General features: G+C 45.2%; 1 protein-coding gene across 1 annotated transcript in view; it reads right to left on the bottom strand.

Moving 5' to 3' along the window:
• The window catches only part of LECT1 (leukocyte cell derived chemotaxin 1), a 41,378-nt gene extending 39,577 nt beyond the window's left edge, over window positions 1-1,801 (bottom strand). The window contains exons 1-2 of the mRNA XM_012648158.1: window positions 1,730-1,801; window positions 1,165-1,305 (exon numbers count right to left, since the gene is read on the bottom strand). Of these exons, the coding sequence (XP_012503612.1) occupies window positions 1,165-1,305; window positions 1,730-1,801 (213 nt within the window). The remainder of the gene's footprint in view (window positions 1-1,164; window positions 1,306-1,729) is intronic.
• Between the last annotated feature and the right edge of the window lie 21,310 nt (window positions 1,802-23,111).

Here is a 23,111-nt window from a genome sequence, read left to right as displayed (position 1 = left end):
AGTGCAATTCTGATCTTACAAATCGATGCTTGTAAATTTGATATAGTCTCTAAAACAGACTCAGTGCTAAATGGCATGCTTATCTACATTGGGCCTTTGAGTTAAAAATACAAATTATGCAGTGACTGCAGAAGACGTGATGTGTAAAATGGTTGAATTGCTTTCAGCACCATTTTCTGTAAGTACTGGAATTCGTTCATGCTTTGAATTTCATGGTGGGAGAGAGGGGAAAAAACAGCAGTCACCGATCCTTTGAGGATAGTGATTATGAAAGAGCCCTTTGTGTGTGCCCTGGAGACGGAATTCTTTTCCATTAGTCGAAATAAGCTTATACCAGACCTGGCAATGGTCATCAAGATAAAATGCCCCCTTTTAGGTAGGTGAACACATTTAGAGTATTCAGAGAACACACTGGAACTCTGCCCAGGCAAGTTAGAGGGAGTTTTTATACTCCTTGAGAGCCCATGGAGCTTTAAAATAAATAGTTGCATACAAAGAAAGCGGGACAGCAGTTAGTGAAACCTTTACCATTAAATTACATGTGAAGACAAGGCCAGAATTAATTGTTCAAGAGATTTGCCACCTTTAAGGAAGTTAGACCTTTTTTCCTTTTTTAAGGGAGAGAAGGGAGTGTTAATGGATAGGTCACCAAAAAAACAAAAAAACCTTCTGAAAGGCGAAAATTCATCTTCAACTTTGAGTCTGAATATTCACTGCCTTTGTCCTAGATCTTAAATTCACAGCCTTTCTCACCTGAGAGAGGCCTTAGCGGTCGCTCAGTCCATTTCTTCCTTTAAGGATGAGCAGACCGAGGACGCAGAGGCGCCGCGCCTCACCCAGCGTCATACAACTGCAAGGGGAAGCGCCAGGCCGAGGTGGGCTGAGGACGGCTGTCCTCCGCCACTCTGTGTTGTGATATTCTCCCTTAAAACCTTGACTTGCTTTTCGACAAAGTCGTGTAGGAGCAGAAGGCAGCACAGCGGGGTTGCGCGGGAGAAGGGAGAAGGTGCCCCAGGGTGAGCAGGGTGTCAGGGCCAGAGCTGCCCTCTTGCCGACCAGCGCTCTGGCGCCCCCTAGCGGGAGGCTGAGGGGGGACGCGACCCCACCACCCCGCGCACCCCCTGGGCCGAAGCACCTCCCCGCCCTGCGGCCCCCGGGACTTACGTGATTGTCGCTCCCCTTCCAGAAGTAGAAGGCCCCGATGGCCCCGAAGAGCAGCAGCACCGCCCCCGAGATGAGGACCACGGCTCCGACCTTGAGCAGCCGCGCGGGGCTGGAGGGCTTCACGGTCACGGTGGCGTACGCCTGCGGGCCGGGGCGGCAGAGGGACCCGCCACGTCTGCGCCGCCCGCACCCCGCGGCCCTGGTGCCCCCCCTGGGGCCCCCGCGGCGTCCCCAGGGAATCGGGCGTGCGGTGGGGTGGGAAACAGCTCGCCCTGGGCTCCTTTGGGTGCCCCTTTCGCCGCGCTTCTCCCCGCGGATCCGCACTCTCCCCCACCCCAGCGTGCCCCCTCCGCACCCGCCTGTGGGTCCCGTGTCCTCTGCACCTCCGCGCGCGGGGCACCGCCCCACCCATACAGCTGGGACCCAAATTTGACCACCCCCCTCCCCCCCGCACACATTCGGTGGCACAAATCCTTGACCCGGTACAGTGGAACCATCACGCGCAGCCTGGGCCCCGCGTGGGGACTAATCCGGCAGCGGGACTGGAGTCCCGGGCGGTACTCACCGGGGGGCTGCAAAACTCAACGTCTTCAGGCCCCACCAGGGCAATGGGAACTTTGTCGGAGTTCTCCGTCATGGCTGCAGCGGGAGGAGCGAGGCCCTCGCAGAGTCCCCGAGCGACCTGGGCTCTGTCCCGCTGCCCCGACGTGCGGGGCATTTCAACGCCAGCGCGCACTCACGGTGCACGGTCCCGCCTGGGCCAGCCCCGCGGTCCCCACCCCTTCCAGCGCCTCACTCCTCTCCTCCCTTCTCCCTCCCGCCCCGGGCAGCAGTCTGAGCCGGTCCAGCATTCCCGGATGCCCCCTTTCCCCACTCTCTCCTGCCTACTGGCTCCCAAACAACGTCGCAGCCAGTCTGACTGTGTAAGGGTGGTTGCATCCTCGGTTAAGGATGTTGAGTTCTAGGCCCCTAAGAAACGCTGAATTGCCAGGGCAATTAGAGGATCTCTTAGAATGTCAGAGGGCTCTGCTGTGACACCTGGATGGAGGCCATTTCCTGCAGGGCCTTTGTATGTGTTGGCAGCCGGGGCTGGTGCTGATGGAACGGCACTGAGAAGAGAGCAGGGTGGTACAGGTGGATAGGGGACACTGGCCTAAGAGTGCCACGGTTAGACCACATTTAGGCTGGCCTGACATTGCTGGATGACCCCTTGCTGCCAGTTTCTCTAGGGAGTGGGTACAACTGCAGCAAAAGTGAAAGCTAGCCAGAGGGGGGCTGGAAGGGAGGCACTGGGGAGAACAGAATAAAAGTTCATGCTGGTTGGCTGAATTAAGTTAAACAAGCAAACAAAAACAATGACACAGCACACACATGCCTAAACACTGATGTGTCCAAAGAAAGAACTAAAACATATATATATATATTTCTCTTTTGGAAATGCTGCCTGCCAGTCCTAGGATGACAGGGTACCTCATGGGGACCCAGACTTCCTTGATTTGTATTGGGTTCTGGCTTGGTGTGGAGCCCCTTGCTGAGGAGTGAGGGGGGCCTGGTTTGTAGGCAGAGGGAGGTTGCCTAGGCAGGACTGCAGCAGGAGAAAGTGTTGAAGAATCATGGAGGACAGGGTTATGAGGGGATGCTGATGAGAGCGAGGACGGGTGACAAGCACGATGACCTGGGGCTGGGAAGGAGGGGAGCAGTGGGGGAGAGACTTCCACTGGAGCACCCGTAGCACTTGGCAACTCCTGGGCTGGGACAGACTGGGTTTCAGGCCTAAGGGGAATGGGAGAGTGGTAGGAGCCCAACGGAGGTGAGGAAGGGGGAAGGAGTTTTTAGACATGTTGAGCTGGATGTGGAGACTTTAAAAAAAAGGAGCCAGTGGAGACATCCTAAACCTGCCTTGGACTCAGATATGGTGATAGTTGTCTGCACATCCCGCTAGACTTAAGGTGCTTGGAAAACCTCCAGCAAGAGCTCCCTGGGACACTGCTGAGGCAGAGTTCAAAGACCTCTTTTCCCAAGGGCATTTGTCACAGGAATTTCTGGCGAAGGAATAAGAGAAGTAAGAGTCAGAAGTGTGGGAGATGATCCAAGATAAAGTAGCACATGGAATTTAAAAAGGAGAGTTCAAGAAGGATGGGTCAGCGGTGTCGCATGCTGAAATAAATGAGCACAGAGAAGGGCCTTTGGATTTCACAATCAGGAGAGCACGGGGACCAATGAGACAGCAGTTCCATTTGCTTTATTGGGCACAGGAGACATCCCAAAGGGTTAAAGAATGACCAAAAATATTTGCCACTGATATCACAAACAAGGAAATGGTTTTCTTATATAGAATTTCTCCAGGAAAACTAAAAGACCAAAAATGTAACAGAAAAATGAGCAAAGGATGGAACTGATTTAGAATTTCTAGACCTGGATTGGGATGGCGGGAAGCGATTTCACAGGTGTTCAACTCATAACTATTTGCTATACTATTAATGCATGTAATTTTCAGGCATTTTATATGCATATTTCATATAAAACATGTTCCATAAATGACTTTTTGGCAAAATATTTTTTCGTTAATGATGGAGGACCCAGAACTTCTAAATCCTACTCTTTACTTTGGCAGATATGGAAACATATAAAAGATGAAAATTTTAAAAATGTAATAAATTAAATATTTCTTCTCTCAGATATCAAAACCAAACATTAAATGATGATATCAAATTATTTTAAACAACAACAACAAAAAAACAAAGAAAAAAATAGGCAAAGGATGGAAAACAGACAATTCACAGAAGAAAAAATATTAATGCCCTTAAATTTAAGAAGAATGCTTGGCTGCATTCATAAAAGGAAATGCAAATTAAAAGTATACTGTTTCACCTATCGGACCGGAAAAAAATAAAAACATTTGTTAAAACAATCTGTTGGAGAGCATGAAGGGAAATGAGGCTGTTCCATATACTGCTGTGGGTGAGTGAATTGGTGCAACTTCTATGGAGAGCAATTTAATTCCAAAATGCAAAATGCAATTTCATCTCTATAGATTTATCCTGCAGATGCACTCACAAGGGTGGAAAAATCCTGTATGTGCAAGAACACCGCTGCAGCACGGTTGTTAGAACAAAGGACTAGTAATATCCTCGATGTCCAGAGTAGAGAATTTATGGTCCAGCCTCTCAGTGGGATTTTGGCAGCCTTTAAAAAGAATGAGGTAGTTTTAGATATACTGATGGAGAACACTGTCTAAGATATTTTAAGGGAAAAAAGCAAAGGGTAGAAAATGTGTATAAATGCCTCTATTTGTTTGAAGAAGTACAAACAAGAATACATGCATGTGTATGCCCTCTGGGAAGATAAACAAGATACTGGTAGTGGGGGGTGCCTCTGAGGATGTGGGGCTTGGAGTGATTGGTGCCAGGAAGATGCTTCACTATTTACCTTCTGGACTGTTTTGAATTCTGTGTTGTGAAGAACTGAGTGGATAAAATCCTAAAGAATGGTGAGTGGGCGGGGAGGAAGTGAATGTTGCAAATGCAGACGATTCTTTCAAGAACCGTGGCACTGAGGAGAAGAATGCGAGGAGGAGAGATGAAGGGACGGAGAGGATCAAGGTAGGTCCCCACTCTCTCCGCAAGGCTGGAAAGACGTTTGGAGCTAAGGGAGACAGGCAGGGATGAGGCAAGCTGGGGAAGGAGAGGATGGATCCAAAGCGGGCAAGAAGGTGAACCTTGAGAACGAGAGAGGGACTGGCGGGAGGGAGTGATGTGAGGATGCTCTGGGGACACGTGGACACCGAGGAGAGGCTGAGGAGTGGGGGAAATGTGCGCATTCTCTTGCCTTCCTCATGTGTTCTCAACAAATAACACACAGAAAGCAGCTGATTGGGGTGAGGGATGAAGAGTGAGTAAAGAGACCAGTTGCATCCTCTGAGCACATTCTCTTAAAGTGGCATATTTTCAACAATTTTAGGGTAGTGTGTTTACATGACGATGGTTAAGAGTGATGAAAAGACACTAGGAAAAGCAGCAAGGGTGCAAGACTGAGAGACATATTGCTAGGATTTGAATGTGTCCCCCAAAGTTCGTCTGTTGGAAACTTAATCCCCAGTGCAACAGTGTTGAGAGGTGGGACCTTTAAGAGGTGGTTAGGTGATGAGGGCTCTGCATTAATGCATTAATGCAATTTTTATTTTACTTTATTATTTTATTTTAGTTTTTAGAGACAGGATCTCGCTCTGTCACCTTGGCTGGAGTATAGTGGCGTGATCATAGCTCACTGCATCCTCCAACTCACAGGCTCAAGTGATCCTTTCATCTCAACCTCCTGAGTAGCTAGGATTACAGGCATGTGCCACCACACCAGGCTAATTTTTCTTATTTTTTGTAGATGGGGTCTTACTATGTTGCTCAGGCTGGTCTTGAACTCCTGGCCTCAAGCTATCCTCCTTGCTTGGCCTCCCAAAGTGCTGGGATTACAGGTGTGAGCCACCGTGCCCAGCAGGACTGTGTCTTATATAGTGTTGTTCATTGGGCAGATGCGTAGTAAGCTAATAAATGGGAAGGAAAGTGGTGCAAGGGTGCCGAATGATAGTACATACAGAAAACCTTGCTGAAGAAGCTTATGCTCCTTGTCAATTGCCTTGGTAGAATTACAAATGGTCAGTCACCATATGGCAGCGGTCCTCAACCTGTTTGGCACCAGGAACTGGTTTCATGGAAGACAATTTTTCCACCAACAGGTTGGGGGGGATGGTTTCGGGATGATTCAAGTGCATTACATTTATTGTGCAGTCAAACCTGTCTGCTAATGATAGTCTGTATTTGCAGCCACTCTCCAGCGCTGGCATCACCGCCTCAGCTCCACCTCAGATCATCAGGCATTAGATTCTCATAAGGAGGGCCCAATCTATACCCCTCGCATGCGCAGTTTACAGTAGGGTTTCGGCTCCTGTGACAATCTATATGCCACTGCTGATCTGACAGGAGGTGGAGCTTTTGCTGTATGCAAGCGATGGGGAGCAGCTATAAATGCAGATGAAGCTTCACTTGCTCACCTTCTGCTGTGTGGCCCAATTCGATATGAACTACTCGTGTGGTCAGTGGCCATCATTTTTAGCTAAAAATCGGAACTCATCGTTTGACAGAGGATTTTGTCTTTCTTCCAGATAGAACAGGTTGTCTGAGAAATGTAGTTTGGGTTCTTGACTACTGGAATATTTCAATGATTTGTGGAAATAATGGCGTAGAAATGAAGCATTAGAACAAGCCCAGGACCTGTGATCGCAGATCACAATGATCACGGAACAGCTGGCACCTAAACTGTGTGACCTTGCGCTGTGGTTATTTTGTAAATTCCTAATCCCTCTTGTAAGACAGCAAGCTCCTGGCTTGCTGGGGACTGTCTTGTACATCTTTGGATCCTTCTTGTGTTTAATACGGAGTGTTGAACGTGGCAGGTCATTGGTAAATGTTTATTGAATGGCTAAATAGGGACTAAGTCAGTTACCTCCTTGGCGTCGCAAATAATTGCTCAGGGGAATGGATACGGAATATTCGGGAGCTTGCAGACACTGTTCACAACAGAGCAATTACCAGAGCCCATGCACTGGGATTCACCTGGGTTTCCCCAGAGAACAGCATACCCAATTAATAGTTTATTCGAAATGACTCTAACTTTAATGTGTCTTGCCTTGGAATCACGAAGGAGAATGGACCAAGCTGATAATTTTCGAGTCCCATCTGGACGGACCTTTATGGTTTTCTCCAACTGTAGTCACCCAGATACCTTTTTTGTTGATTATAGGAAACTCTTTCTAAGAAGAACAGGGGCTGTGAAAATAGATAGGGAAAGCCAACCGAATTGTCTTTGCTGAAAGCAATAAAAATAGGAATGGAGAGAAATGAAGATGGGGAGCATTCTGAAGGGTCATTAGGTCTCCCTCCTCTTTATCACTGCGGAATAGCTATTGAGTGCCAACCCACAGTGGGCACAGTAAGCGGGGAGGATCCCTGTGCAGCGAGTTAATCCATATGCAAACACGGTGACCCCAATTGCTTTGCAATAGAGAGCCACATGGCCTGTGCCCTTAAAATACATCATTTGGGCAGCTGCCAGAGGGCTGATTTATCCCAGCTGGCCAGAAACAGCCCTGAGATCATCAGCGCTTTTGTTAATTGAGAGAGAGGGGCAGAGGAATCAAGATATTCCTGGGCACCAAGCATTCATTAGCCACCTGGCCTCCCTAAATTATGATCCTGCCATGATTTTCCCAGTGCTTCGACTGAAATTTTAATATTTGGAAGGTATTAATAACTCGGAACATGTCATTTCCTAAATAAGCAGTGCCCTTCTGGACTCATTGGAGAAGGGAGCCCAGAGAATGGTTGAAAAGCACGGATATTGGCTACCCAGTGAGATGAGCAGTGTGGGGGTGACCCTGGAAGTTCTATCCACAAAGCAAATACAAACAGATGCGATGTATGAATGGACCTCTGGGTTAATGCCCCTGCTTTCTATTCATTTGTCCTAGTCACACAGCATCTTAATAGGACCAGCTCCAGGAAAAATAATGAAACAGAGGATAATAGCAGCTAGCACTTCTAGAGCACTTATTAAGCACAGACACTGTGCTGTGGAGATTATACAAGACCCCATGGGGCATCCATGGGGATACCTGCTTCATAAGGGAAGGGATTTGGTCTATCTTAGTCACCTTTATTTCCTCAGCACCTAGAACAGTGTTTGGCATACAGTAGCTGCTCAGTAAAATATTTGGTGACTGAAGAGGGGGTGCAGTGGCTCATACTTGCAATCCCATTTGGGAGGGATTGCATTTTGGGAGGCTGAGGCAGGAGAATCACTTGAGGCTGGGAGTTCAAGACCAGGCTGGGAAACATAGTGAGACCCTGTCTCTACAAAAATTTAAAAATTAGCTGGGCATGGTGGTGCATGCCTGCAGTCCCAGCTACTCGGGAGGCTGAGGTGAGAACATCAGTTGAGCCCAGGAGTTTGAGGCTGCAGTGAGCTATGATTGTGCCACTGCACTCCTACTTGGGAGACAGAGTGAGACTCCTGTCTCAAAAAAATAAAAAAATTGGTGCGTGAATAAATGAGTTTCCAGTTTAGACGAGGTAGTTGAGATGTGACGAAGTTCATAACCTGTCCAGGTAGTACAGCTCTAGAAAGTGACAGAGCCAGGATTCATAACCTAGTTCCCCATCCTCGTGCATCTTCTTGCCCCAGGTGCTCAGAGCACTGTCAGCCTGCCATTCAGATCTGTTTCTGTCTATGCTCCATCATCCACAGTTAACCCAAGTTATGCACTGAATGTTCATGTTCCCCTAAAATCCATATATTGAAGCCCTAACCCCTAAAGTAATGGTATTTAGAGATGAGGCCTCTGAGAGATGATTAGGTTTAGATGAATTCATGAGGCTGGGGCCCCCATGATGGTATTCATGTCTTTTTTCTTTCCCTTTTTTAAGAGATAGGGTCTCACTCTGTCAATCAGGCTGGAGTGCATTGGCACAATCATAGCTCACTGCAGCCTCAAATTCCTGGGCTTAAGCGATCCTCCCACCTCAGCCTCAGCCTCCCATGTAGCTAGGACTACAGGCATGTGCCATTATTTTTTGTAGAGACAGGGTCTCACTATGTTGCCCAGACTGGTCTCAAACTCTTGGCCTCAAGTGAGCCTTCTGCCTCGGCCTCCCAAAGTGCGGAGATTATAGGTGTGAGCCACCATGCCTGGCCACGTGTCTTTATAAGAAGAGGAAGAGACACTAGAGTTCACTCTCTCCACCATGGGAGGACACAACAAGAAGGTGGCTGTTTGCAAGCCAGGAAGGGAGCCCTCACCAGGGACCAAATCTGCTGGCACCTTGACACTGGACTTTCCAGCCTCCCAAACTGTGAGAAATAAATGTCTGTTGTTTAAGCCACCCAGTCTGTGGTGTTTTGTTAAGGCATCCCAAGCAGACTAAGTCAACTCTTCAGGCTCACTCATCAAAATTTACCTATCCTGGATCCTATTCATTTAGGGCTCTGCTTTCTGCCATTTAGCAACAGCTGGTGACACGGCCAGCTTCCTGTCTCCTCTTTCTGCTCCTCACTGTTCCTATATCTGTGTAGTATGTTGGGGTTTATAAAAAGAGTACACATACGTGATTTCACATGATGCTCAAAACCTACTTGTCAAACAGGCAGATAGTCATTACTAACCCCATTTTACAGATAAATAAATCAAGTCTTGACAAGATCAAGTGACTCACCAGGACAACACAGCAAGGACTAGGACTCAGGTTCTCTGACTCCCTACCCAAGTGCCCCTCCTCCATACCACCTTGTGAATAATATAATGTGACATTCATTCAAGAGCAGGTGGTATTGTAATTGGAAGCTGATGAGGAGGGCAGGATGTCAACTTAAACAAATGACTCTCCTGTGGCAGCAAATTTTGGCAGGTGAGCTCAGAGATTTTGAGCTAGCAGGTACCTATCTTTCCTATATCTAAGCCTGGAACGTGATCATTCTGACAATCCTCAGAGGTACCCCACAAGTGTCCTTGTCCAATCTGTCAATCCACACACCTAGTTGGTCTTCAACCCCTGACCATTCTAAGAAATGTCACCTGAATTTGCACCCTTTTGGCCCTTCCTGTTTCCTGTCTCCACATCTCCACACATACCTCAGAGCGTCATTCTGTGTGCCTGGACTAGTGCTGTGGTTTCCTAACTAACTAGATCCTTGCCACAACTCTGCCCTGTCTGGGCCACCTTCCACATTGGAGCCCAAGTGATCTGCCTGGTAACAAACCCAGTGACACCAACCTCTTGCCTAAAAACCGATGTTTGAGGAGCTGTAAAAAGGTGAGCGTGGCGGACTTAAAAAAGAGAAAGATAACAGAAGTAAGAAAAACCTTCCTTCAGGGAAGACTTGGAAATTATTTTACTCTTTGTAAAAATTCTCTTTTTGCTTTCTTTTAGCAAGTAAGCTCAGTGAGAACAGGATTTTATCTATTTATGACACAAATTTGTTAGGCATGGACACCTGAACGTTAAATAATATTGAAAAGAGTAACCACACATGATGTTCATTCTCCTAAAGCCTTGGATCTTTTGTGTGTCACAAAATTTGAAACAGATTCCATTTAAGTTTATTTTTAAAGAGTATATCAATTTTTGACTCCAAGGAAATAATCCAAAAGAAGAGAAAAATCAATAAAAATGAAGATGATCATTGTGGAGTAATTCATAATAAAGAGAAACCAGAAACAACTTAAGAGTGATAGTTAAGTGAATTACGTTGTGTCAATTTGATGGACCACTGTACAGTCACTAAAAATTATAATTATGCAGACTGTGTAGCATCGTAAAATGCTTATGGTATAATGTTAGGCATGCAAAGCAGAATAGCAAATTGCGCGTATACTTGATTACAACTCTAAAAATCATGTTTACATGTGGGCAAGGACTGGAAGCAAGAAGAATGAAAACAGATGATTAGTTTGGCTGGTGGGATTGTGAGGGCTTCCTCTTCTTTTTGAATTTGTGTTATGTTTATCACGTTGTTTGTGCAGTTTTGAAAGGATGCTGTTCAGCCCTTTCGGGGACCACTTTCAAGATTGTCAGTCCCAGGAAGGCACATAAACAGCAACAAGAAGTACAATTCCTGATTATACCTCATCGTTGGGTCTCTCCTGGGTGCCCGGCTTTGCTTACGGGAATTCTCCGATCCAACCTGAGCGTGGCTGTTTGCACAATTGTTCCCAAATAGAACGTTGCTGCAGAAACTCAACTACGGGATGAATATTTATACATAAATACAATCATATTCACAGCCATTTGCCACATTTTTTTTCATTTAAAAACAACTCAAGCACAGGCTGAGAAACCATTTACTTGGGAGTATTGTAGAGGGAATTGCTTATTGAGGTGGAAGCTTGAACTAGATGATCTCAAAGACCTGCTGAATCTGAGTCTAACTCATGATTTATGTGACTTTTACACACACATCGTCGAGGCTGTCAGTTATTCAAAGCCCTTGTACCACTCTGGGCAGATACCACACATCATCTAAGCGACCCCACACTGGGATGGATAGGCCAGCTTCTGGGGTCAGGTAGCCCTGTGGTCAAATCCCAACTCTCCCACTGACACGCTTTGTGATGGTGGACAAGTTACTTTTTATCTCCCCGAATGTAGTTGGGTAAGTCATTTGCAAAATCGGGACATCACAACCTACCCCTGAAGGTTGTCGAGAGCATGGAAGTGAGCTCACATGCAGAGACGCCAAGTGCGAGTGGCCGGCGTGTGTACGTGCTGAATTAAACACAGACTCACCATAGCGACAGACTGAAGCAAGCTGGTGGGCTCTACCACGTGAAAGCACAGGAAAAGTGAGTTTTAAGTAGGGATCTAAAGGAGCATATCAAGTGCATGAGAAACAGAAAACTGCTGATAACATATGCCGTGACATAAAGGAAAAGCTGAGCGTTACTGCCAATTCACAGATGGTGCAAATACTGTTGCTCCTGGGAGCAGCTGTAGCAAAACAAACGTGAGCAATCAAGAGGCTCCTAACTTTTTATTTAATTGCAAAAAATCAAATACATAATCTGAGAATCACTGTAGGCACCTGCTCTACCTTCTCTTTCTAAGTCAAGATCTCATCTGCAGCGACGAGATCAGCCTTTCATGCTACATTTCAAAGAGAAGCTTCTCTAATAAGCTGGTTTCTCAGATTGGTGCCAGCTACATATATCATGTGAGCTATTTTAATATTTTCTGTTTTAAATCCCTGGCAGTTCTTTCGGGAACAAGATTTCCATTGACATTGAGATTCAGTATTAATTCAAAGAATATCTACACAGTTACATAAGAATTAGACAAACTAATACAGAAAAACTTTGGACTTTTGTAACACAATATTAAGGTTTTTCCCTCACCCCTGCCTTCACTTTGTTTAGGAAAGTAAAAATGTTGAAAGGAAAAAGTGGCGCCTATTATTTTGTATAAAACTGAAAAAGCAATAAGCCATTTTGATTTCTCAAAAGTATAGCCTGAGCATGCAAGAACCCTCTAATATTTCAGGAATGTGGAAACTAAACTAATGAATATGTCGCATGAAAAGTTTAAATGCAGTATATGGTATTTTTCAGAATCAACAGAAAACCCACTGGGCATTTATGGCATCTGAAGGTTGGTTTTATGAAACCTACTGAGCCAAGTTTTGTGCTAAAGCCAGATCTGTGAACAGAGTTAGACAGAGGCACTATTCATAGCACTTGGGGATTTGCGTGGAAACAGCTTACAGATTTTCTGACAACCTTGTCTTTCAATTCAGATGAATGAAGCACTCTTGTTTGGTCATGAGGAACTTTAATAAAAAAAGTTGTCACCAAAGCTGTTTCTCATTGGGTGCAAGTATGTGGAAATGACAGTCTTTAATTTTTGCTTGAAAAATGAAATTATACTAGACACCAAAATCAATGCCAAAATAAAGTTAACTTTGAATTAAAGAAATGAGAAAAGTGACAGAATGCCAAGTGAGGACTAATAACCTTTGGGCTTTGTTAGTAGATATATTCTTGTCTCCCGCATTGGACCCTGATTTGGATTACTCCAAGGAAAGTGTCCTCAGGGTATAAGGGACAAGTGGGTATATGGTCGATGGCTACTTAAGTATAACAATGGTTGATACTGCCTTACCCACATGTTTTCAATTCAGTGCATTGGCCTGGTGAAAGGCTTAGTGATGGCACACCAAGGCATGCTTAGATCTTCTAAAACCATAGCCTTTTTTGGTTGGATCTAAAATTTTAAATATTGTGCTGTATACACACATACTTGTCTCGGTGTGTTTAGTGTTGCTATAAAGGAATACCTGAGGTTGCATAATTTATAAAGAAAGGAGATTTATTTGGCTTACAGTTCTGCAGGCTGTACAAGAAGCATGGCACCAGCACCTGTTTCTGGTGGGGGCTTCAAGTTGCTTCCACTCATGGAGGAAGGTGAAACAGAGCTAGTGTGTGCAGGGATCACATGGTGAGAGAGGAAGCAAGAGAGAGGGGAGGGAGGTGCCAGGCTCTTTTTAATAGCCAGGTCCCATGGGAACTAATAGAGTGAGAACAGCACCAAGTCATTCATTGGGAATATGCCCCCATGACCCAAACACCTCCCAGTAGGCCCACCTCCAACACTGGGTATCAAATTTCAACATGAGGTTTGGAGGGTCCAAACTATAGCAATACTTCTGTATATTAAGACTTCTACAGTTTCTATGGCATCTTTTATTTGTAGATCCATTTAAATTGACTGTTGGGTAGACTATTGCTCCAACATCCATGGAGCTAAAAGAATTGACATAGAGCTCAAGGATGCTAAGGCCTTCAAAATATCGGGCCCAAGTGTCAGTCAAGGAAGAATAAGATTTATTTCTCCATTCTCTTCAAAGGCAAGAGGTTCAGCAGAAAGTGCAATGGATTTGTAATCAGTAGATCTGGATTTGACTTCTAGCAAAAAGAAAGTGAGATCTGGAATCTGGAATGTGGGTATTTTATGGACCAATCTTAGCAACAATGAGATCTTAGAAAGGAAAACCTTTTCACATTTCAGAGCCTCAGTTTACTTCTAAGAAATGGGCTACTAGTAATTGTTCTCACAGGCCTGTTTAGAGAGTTCCATGGGATATGATGCATTTGAAAGTGCTTTCTATCTTGTAAAGTACCATATTAGTTTAGGCATTATTCTACTAATTGTGTGACCTTGGAAAAATCTCTTCATTTTCCCAAGCCTTAGTTTCCTTCTCTATAAAATGGGGAGAGTCATGGCAAGCTTATCCACTTCATAAAGGCATCTTAAAGCCCCAAATGAAATGATGTGAAAAAACTGGGAAAACTGCATCTAATTTTAGCAACTTTTTCAAATTAATTTAAATATATTCAAGTGGAATGCCTTGGATATTATCCACTTCGGGATGATTGAATGATTTCTATACCTTGCTGAATGCTGCTGTTCATTCAATTCAATCTGTAGGTGATTTCCAAAATTTTAATAATCCCTTACATAGTCAAAGGCATAATTATAATTTGGTGGCTTGACCAAACGATGTTGTCATGTTACCACGGGAATCGTTTTCAGCTACTTCACAGGACAATCTCCTCTTGAAAGGTGGCCCATCCTTGTACCCACATTTTCTCCTTTTGGTTGTTGATATCTTCTCTGTTTTCTAATCTCTCTATTGTCTGCTTTAGTGATATCTGTCTGACACATACTAGGCAGCCAACTGTAGGTCCCTCATGGCTCCTTTCACCTTTTGTGAATCTAGAAGAGATGGTCCCTTCTAGAAGCTTGGCATTAGTTACGCACAATATTTGCAGAACAGAAAGGGAGCCTCAGACAGACTATGGAAACAGACACATTGAGAATACCTAGATAGACAGGTAGGACTTGAGAAATTGCATCAACGTGCATCCTGGAAGAAATGCCTCTTCTTGCTGTGCAGCAGCATTGTAGCCTTTGAGGCATTTTATGAGCTTTCCAGTACCAATGAACCATGATGTTCACATAAGAGCCAACATGCCTTGAAGGTTTCTGTGATTGCTTTTATTTGGAGAGGGTTGGCTCAGCCCAGCTGAATACATACTCTTTCTTTGGACAGAAGCCCAAAGACAGACACTGTTGACATTATCTTCACAATTTCAAATGAAACATTCCTTGGTGGAAGGTAATCTCGTCCCTATCCTAGATCTATCAATACTGTCTCCCAGCTGGTCCTTGCATTTCACAGGAGATGTGAACTCTTCTGCATCTCTGCCAAGCCCTTCCTTAGCAGGCTCTCACCTAATCAAATAGGGAAAAAAAGGTTTTTCTTTTCCAGGGGATTTGGACTAAGAATAACCAGGAGGTTAAAGGACCAGATGAACTAGTATGACAAACCCAAGGACTGGTCTATTTTGCATATTTCTGTGTGCAAAGCTCCCAAATGAAAAGCGGAAAATAGCCAATTTGGTTTAAAAATTGAGAATGTGAAGTGGCACAAAGAGCTAAGTCTTTTTGGAAAGTAAAATAATGACAAAAAAAAAAGTACAAATAACAAAACTTGTTAGCAGCTTCCCTAGAGATAAGAGCAAAGAGCAGCACAGATAAAGATCATCTGTGTGTGTGTGTGTGTGTGTGTGTGTGTGTGTGTGTACATATGTTTATTAACAGACAAGAGGCAGAATAACTTAGCGGTTAGGACAGGCAGTCTTGGGTTGAATCAGAGCCCCCCAAATTGCTTAACTTTTTTGAGTCTTAATTTTTTCATCTGCAAGTGGGAAAAAGTAATAGTATGTAGTTCCTAGAATTGTCATGAAGATTAAATGAGATATAAGGTATATAAAAAACAGCAAGTATCGGGCATAAAGCAAACCCTCTGTAAGTAGTAGTTATCTTATTATCCTCATGTATTTCCTATCTCCATGTATTCCCCATGAATTTAAGTATTGCAAAGGTAAAATGAACAGTTACCAAGTGATTTTAGGGTTTTGAGATTGGGTTACCCCCTCCTGCCATCATAAAAGGGAAATGCATGTCCTTAGTTCTAAGAATTGTACTTTTTTTTTGGCCAATTTTTTCCCCTATGCTTTCACTTTTTGTAATATTTTTTGAGTGGGCATTCGTCTTTTCTCTTTTGTTTTCCACTTAAAAAATTCTAATTTCTGTGAGCTTTTCACAACTTTATCTTCTTCTTTTATTCTGCCGTAATAGTTCTTGTTCTCAAAGGGTTCTTAAAAATAGCATTTTATTTTAGCTTCATTGCTGTAATATCTTCTTCTATCTGTGAGGATATTAATTACAGTTTTAAAAGAAGTTTTCTTCTACTCCCTGAAATGCCTTATTTCTTCTAGGCTTCTTTCTCCTGTGTAATGGTTCTGGTCTCTCTTTTCCTGAAGTGGTTTTCCTCAGACGTCGGGGATCCTTGGTCACTCATATTTAAGTGCGAGCCCCTGAAAAGCTAGATGGAAGCTCGGTTTGCATGGGTAGGAGTAGGAACTGATGTGGTCAATGGATGGGGATTTGGCTTTTTGTTGGGGACACCCAAGTGTCTTTATTTGTGGGTCTTTCTCTTGGGCCTGTCAGTTTTCTCCAAGATGCTTTATACTCTTGTCTTGAGGCTTTAAATTTAGTTCCAGCACTTGGGGAGCAAGAAGGGAATCAGGCAGGAGTTTCCCTCCATGCAGCCTGTGGTGTTTTCTTAATTCTCCTGTTCTTAGAGGCATCTCATCTTGTCCTCTCCTGTGCCTAAGTTCCAGATTCTTGTTGATTCTCCCAAGACCTCATCTTCTGCCACTGGAGGAAAGGTCGTTACTTGGCTACGTGGTTGGGACATTCATCTGGGCACAAAGTGCTTTTTACATAGGCTCATGACCAACCCTCCTGTTTTCAGCCGTACGTTGCCCTTGTGCCTTTAGGGGCACTTAATACGCATTGTCAATCCCCAAGCCTTTCTGGGGTCCTGTGACACAGACAGGCTTGCCTCTGGTGGCCTTCCCCCATTGGTACTTAGACTAGACTGTCTTTGTTGACTCTTCCATACTGTTTCCATGCCACAAAACGTACTGACATTTCTTATCTGCTGTTGGCTCTTCTGTTCTTTTTGCTTTGTATATTTTTAGCCCCTTAATTTTTTTTGTTGTCATTTTACTGGTTTTAAGAGGAAGTGGAGATAAATACCTGTGTTTATTTAATCCGAAGTCCATTCATGGGATTTTAACAATACACAGGCACGCAGGCCCCACCCCTGAAGATTCTCCTTCAGGAGCCTGGGGTGGGGTCTGGGCATTTCTATATTTGAAGGGCTCTCTGGGAGGCTGATGGAGTGAGCAGACTTTGTGGCCCACTGAGCCCAATGGAGTGTGGCTTTGAACATTTTTCTCATGCATAGTCGACTTTTCTCCTGCTTATTGGAAGCACAGCAGTGGAAAACAGGTTTGAAAAGCATTTATTGGGTGCTTTCTTTGTCCCTGGAACTGTGTTAAAAGAGTCTTTTGATTGCAGATGATTGAAACAGCTTTGGCTATGAATTTTGGGCTGATGTAAGTCAATGACAGGAAAGATAGGAACTGAAGCACCGTATGGGCTTTCCTGGTCTCCCACCAACCCTTTTCTCCAGGTGTTGGATTCATCCTTCATGAGGCTAGAACCATTTCCACTGTCAGAATTGGTCTTACAGCCTTATAGATTCAAGGTTAGAGAGTAAGGGTCTCTCCCTCCCGCCCCACCATCTGCATTCCTGCTCAAGCATGAGCAATGCAGGGGAAGACCTCTGAGTGGCCTCTTTGGGTCAGGTTTTATCTCCTGACTAGTTGTGACAAGCGAGGCAGGATATTGTAAGATGATGGCAGCTTCAGATTTTCTGATGAACAGGCAAGGGGAGGGATGGTTCCCCTGAGGTTGAACCTGAGTAGAGAAGAAAAGGTTGTTTTCAAAAGAAGGGAGCAGTGCTGGGTAAAGAGAAAAATAAATGCATTACAGTTCACACCCTTGGCTACTCAGTGCCTGAGTGTGAGTGTACACACACGCACGCCCCTTCCGAGGCATTTCCATAAATGTCTTATCCAATTTAACACAAATATCTCATGGAAAAATTATATATATATGTACTTTTTCAGCATTTGGAAATGTTTCAAAGTCATGTCCAACTACATACATCATTCCACATCTTTGGTGACGTCCATTCCTTTTCATCAGTTCCTAAAGTAGCTTCTTATGATCTTGCAACTTATAGGCAATATGATACATTTAATTGTTCTCAATTTGCCCAAGTCCCTAAAGCTCTAGTCTCAATGGGTGGAGTCCCTAGACACAGCAGGTGATCCTTTCACAAACAGCTTAACTGATTCTTACCAAACATTGCTGTCAGAAGGAAGGGACCCTGACTGCCTTCCACTTGCTATTCTGGTTTTCTGTTGCAGCACAACAAACCACCCAGACAACGGTTAAAGCAGTAACAATCATTTGTTTTGCTCGCGCTTCTGGGTGTTGAATGGGCTCAGCCAGGCAGTCCTCACTCATGGTCTCAGACGAGGCTGAAGCCGGGCTTCTCTCAAAGGCTTCTACCTCCCATGAAGGGGCTGCCCGAGCTGGGAAGACCGCAACAGCTGGCGTTCCTCAGGCAACGCTCTCTACACCCTCTCTCCATATGGCAGCCTCAGGGATCTGAATTTCTTCCGTGGTGACTTGAGGCTCCCAGAGTGAGGGTTCCAAGAGAAACTGGCAGAAGCTCCATGGCTTTTTCTTTCCCAATCTCAGAAATCATACAATGTCATTTCTACCACATTCTGTCCATCCAGACAGTCACCATGGTCTGCCCAGTTTCAAGGGGGAGGGTACAGGGACTGTGCCCCCTCTGCACTGGAAAAACAAATCTGAACCAAACAACACAGAAACGCAAGAGAGGGGAAATGAATATGATCATAGAATGCTGATTCCTTTTCTTAGTTTCACTAAAGTTCTGCCACAGACTTGTTTGTGGCAACAAGTGTGGCTGCCGCTGCTCCCCAGGTCCCCAGATATCTTGTTTCTTTCCCCTGCAGCGCCTGGCATGGTTTCCCAGAGACACTCTCACCAGCTCCTTTTGAGGCTGGTCCCACTTTTGGGTAGGGTTAGTGTAGTCGGTGATGAAGGCCTTGGCTCACCAGAGGCCACCTTGTCTCTAGGGAGGGCACTGTCACCCCTTCGCAATGGCCTTGTGTCACCCGAAAAAGACAGGGAGGCCCCATACCTTCCACAGTCTGGGATCTTGTAGGATCACTTTGAAAGTTTCTGAATTTCTTCCCTCGAGCCCACCTGCAGGGCTAAGGTCATTGATATATATGGTCATGACCCAATAGCGATCAAGGCCTTTTGCGTGGGCCTGTTGCAGGAGCTACTCCTAGAGGGTGGTGTGGCAGAGTTCTGATGGCTGCAATTTTTCAGTCTCAAAATGCCTCACATATATAGTAATGACAACTCACGTGTAGTCAGACAAAGGGGAAACAACAAGAGATTTCTCTCTCTGGACCTTTGTAGACCCCAATATTATGTGAGAAACTTCTGTTTGTGCAGGAAAGAAGCAAAAGGACCTGAGGCAGTTGTTGTTTCCAAGCTTAGGGCTCAAGGGTTGGGAAGGGAACATTGTTTTTAAATAGCTGGAAGCTCGATGAAGTACAATGACAACAGTTTGACAGCATAATTTTAATAAGTTTCACTTTTTTTTCTGGTGCTGAGATTCATCAAATCGTGGCTTGAAGCAATAGAGGGATGATAAAGAAGGAAACAAGTGTTGAGACATAAGCAGCCACCGTGGTGGGTGCCCTGAATGTTATTTGGTTGTGAGAGCTGTTCACACTGTTGATATTCCCAAATGCTTTACTGACTTAAATTAAAATATGATTATTTAATATATTTAGTTCTTCCGTCTACCCTCGATAGAACGAGCATTATGGCCTTCCAAGTTGGGGAGCAGAGCAGGGTTGGGTTCATAACTCTGCAAGGCCCCCTCTCCCATCCCTCTTGCCTGCATCACCCCGCAGTCCTGCCTCCCCTTTCTCCTGGAGGTGGGTTGTGCTCCACCAATGCTGGGGTTGCAGCTGAAAGGCATGGGGAGCTCAGCTTTCCTGGGGTGCTTCAGAAGACATGCAGGACTATGCTGCTAGTGGAGGGAGAGAGGATGAGTAGTGAGAAGGATGAAGGAGTATGGAGTGGACTTATCTGGATCATACATGATCAAATATGATTAAGAGGATGACTATCTCAGTCTTAGTGCTTTTGGCCCAAACTGTGAGATGCATGAGATGATACCCCAGATTGTCCCTAATTGTGTTGTCTGGCTCTTGTAGAAGAAGCAGACCCACAGGGGCAGCCCATCTCTTCCTTTTGTAGATGGACAGGAGGGAGGAGTGCTATGGTCTGAATGTTGTGTCCACCCAAATCCATATGTTGGAATCCTCACCCCCAAGGTAGATGGTACTAGGAGGTGGGGCCTTCCGGGTTGATTAGGTTATGAGGGAAGCCCTCGTGAATGGGGTTAGTGCCCTTATAAAAGAGACTCCAGAGAGCTAGCTTGACCCTTCCACTAGGTGAGGACACAGTGAGAAGGTGCCATCTGTGGATCAGGAAACAGGCCGCCACGAGACATAGAGTTGAATCTGCCAGTGTTTTGATCTTGGACTTCCCAGCCTCCAGAACGGTGAGCAATGCATTTCTGTTGTGTATAAGCTACCCAGTTTTTATGGTGTTTAGTTATAGCAGCCCGAATGGACAAGACAAGGAGGGTCAAGTAACAGAACAAGTAACAGAAAGCTCGGGGTTGGAGCGGGGTGGCAGGGTCACGATGGTGGAAGAAGGAGTGGGGTGGGTGAGCGGTCACGCTAAGGAAGGGCTGTAGTTCTAGACTACTGGTTCTGGGTCCGAGTATGGCACATTGGAAGTTGAGCTTTTTAATTAACAGGAGCTGATAAAAGTGTCCTGGTTGCAAGAGCAATTAGATCACTTGAAAGGACTTACGAGAATAACTGGAGGATAACTGAAGGAGCAGGTAATGAGAGACACATGAATCTGTGAGTCTATGACTGATGATAAGAAACATCTGCCTACTGGGGGTAACCTGAATATTTAACATCATGAATCTATAAATATTTAACTACATTCAAATATTTAGCTACTAAAATTGCCTCTCAAAAAATGAGATTTTTGTGAATACAGAGCCATTTTTCTCAAGGCTCAGTGTAGTCTAAGCAATTCATTTAAAAAATCATTTTTGACAACTTCCCATCGATTACAGAATACAGCTCGACGCGTGCTGGGATCCCTTTTGATACACTGATCAGACAGAGTGTAATAAAAGCCCTGATCTGGCCATCTCTCATCACACTCGGGATGTCAGAAAACCTCGCTTGGTTTCTTGACATTTTCAGAGCGTATCCTTTTGTTCGTCTCCCTGTGGGAGTCATGCAAGTCTCTCCTCTGAGCAAAATCACGCCCCAGTATAGAAAATATATGCTCTGAGGAAATGGTTCACAGTAACAACAACATAATAGCTAACAACGGGAGGGGGGCAATTGCGAAGGGGGAGGTGGGGAAGGCGAATCTCCCGGACTTCTGGCAACAGACACATCCTCAGGCAGCTTCGTGCATGGACGTGAAGGACATGGAATTGAAGTCCCCAGCCCCTCCCCCATCTGTGACCACGTGTCCTTTGGAAAGCCTTTGCATGGCCCCAGGGCTTGGGTTCTCCAGTTTGAAGATTTCTGCTCTTCACACACTCTGTCTCTCAGATTCTCCTCTGCATCTGAGAGCAGGCCCTTCTCTCTCAACACTTTCTCCACCTTGAAATTTAAGGGAAGACAGCCCCCAAGCAACAAAAAAGGGCCTAGGTGAGCCTCTCCTTGTCCTTGTCCATTCTCCCACCATTGCCTAGGCCTCTACTGCCTGCACTTCCGTTCCCATCACAGCCTCCTTGAGTTCCAGACACTCTTGTCCACCTTAAGTAGTTGCTGCTCTATCACTTGATAAATGGTTGTCCGCTATGGACTTTGGCTCTGTCTGCTACCTTAGAGAGGCCTGGGGGATGAATGCCCTTCGAGGCATGGAAGAGACACATGTGTGCAAGTGTATAGGTGAAGGGGTATTAATATTTATGACATCACTTAACAACTAACAGCTACGGAGTCCTCTCTGGGCGCCAGGTCCTTCACATGTCTCATCTTGAATCCTTGCAACACCCTGTAAAGTAGACGGTATCATCTCCATTTCACATGAGAGCCCAGGATGCTGAAGCCCATGCTTGTGCCCTGACTGTGCTCTGCGAGGTGTTGAATCACTGTCATTGAAAGGGTGCAGTGGCTCACGCCTATAGTCCCAGTATTTTGGGAGGCTGAGGCAGGAGGATCTCTTGGTTCCAGCAGTTGGAGGCTGCAGCAAGCTATAAGCACACCACTGCACTCCAGCCTGGGCAACAGAGCTAGACTCTATCTTAAAAAAAATAAAAAGAAAAGGTGGGGGGAAAAAGAAAAACAAAGTGAGAGGGGCTGACCACGGCCTTCCATAGAATAATGATAACCACATGAACCAACAGGCCTGGGGCTTTTGTATGCACCAGACCCTCTTCTGAAGGCTTAATAGGTATGACCTCATTCCATCCTCAGGACAACTATGCAGAGTGTGGTACTATCCATGTCCCCATTCATCCCCCAGGCACAGAGGAGATGTGTTGCTTTCCTGAGGTCACACCGGTTGTGAGTCTTGGAGCTGGAGGCAAGCCCTGGACATCTGATTGGAGATGGGTGGTTTGCACCAGTCCTTTGGAGACAGTGGCTCAGGATTCGGTAGAGGGAATGGGGAAGCCCCTCCTCACAAGTTGCCCTCAAGTAGAGACACCACGTCACACAGGGCTGCAGCCACAGCCACTGTCCTTAGCATGCTCATAGCTCAGCCACTCAGAACAGTGACGGGTGTGAGTTTGAGGAGCTGTGGCGGTCCGGTCCTTCCAAACACAATCAGCCTCAAACTATATTTTTGGCCCCATCTGCCACTGTCCTAAATTGCAGGTCACAGGAATCGGATTGCTATTTACTCTCACAGCTCTCTGTTCCTGCTCAGAAAATCCCATTCCCTGCCTTCCTCCCGATCCTCAAAGACTCGTATAAAATGTACTTACTCTCATCTGACAATGTTTGTTAGATTTCATGTGTTTGTGTCTTTTGATTGAACAATTCCACTTTTAGATATTAAACTAGAAAAAAGACATAAGGATGCAGAAAGATCTAAGATCAAGGATGTTTACTGCTGCTTTGCTTGAAATGGCAAAAGGTGGAAACAACTTAATGTCCATTCGTAGAGGAGGGTGAAATAAATTAGGATACTTCCTCACAATGGAATACTATGCAGCAGTTGATACAGAACAGAAAGATGTTAAAGATATATGTTTAAATG

The sequence above is a fragment of the Propithecus coquereli genome, unplaced genomic scaffold, assembly GCF_000956105.1.
Source record: "Propithecus coquereli isolate 6110/MARCELLA unplaced genomic scaffold, Pcoq_1.0 Scaffold11, whole genome shotgun sequence".
NCBI classification, from domain to species: Eukaryota; Metazoa; Chordata; class Mammalia; order Primates; family Indriidae; genus Propithecus; species Propithecus coquereli.
The sequence above is the reverse complement of the archived record's forward strand: the minus strand, read 5'-3'. Positions and strand labels throughout refer to the sequence as shown.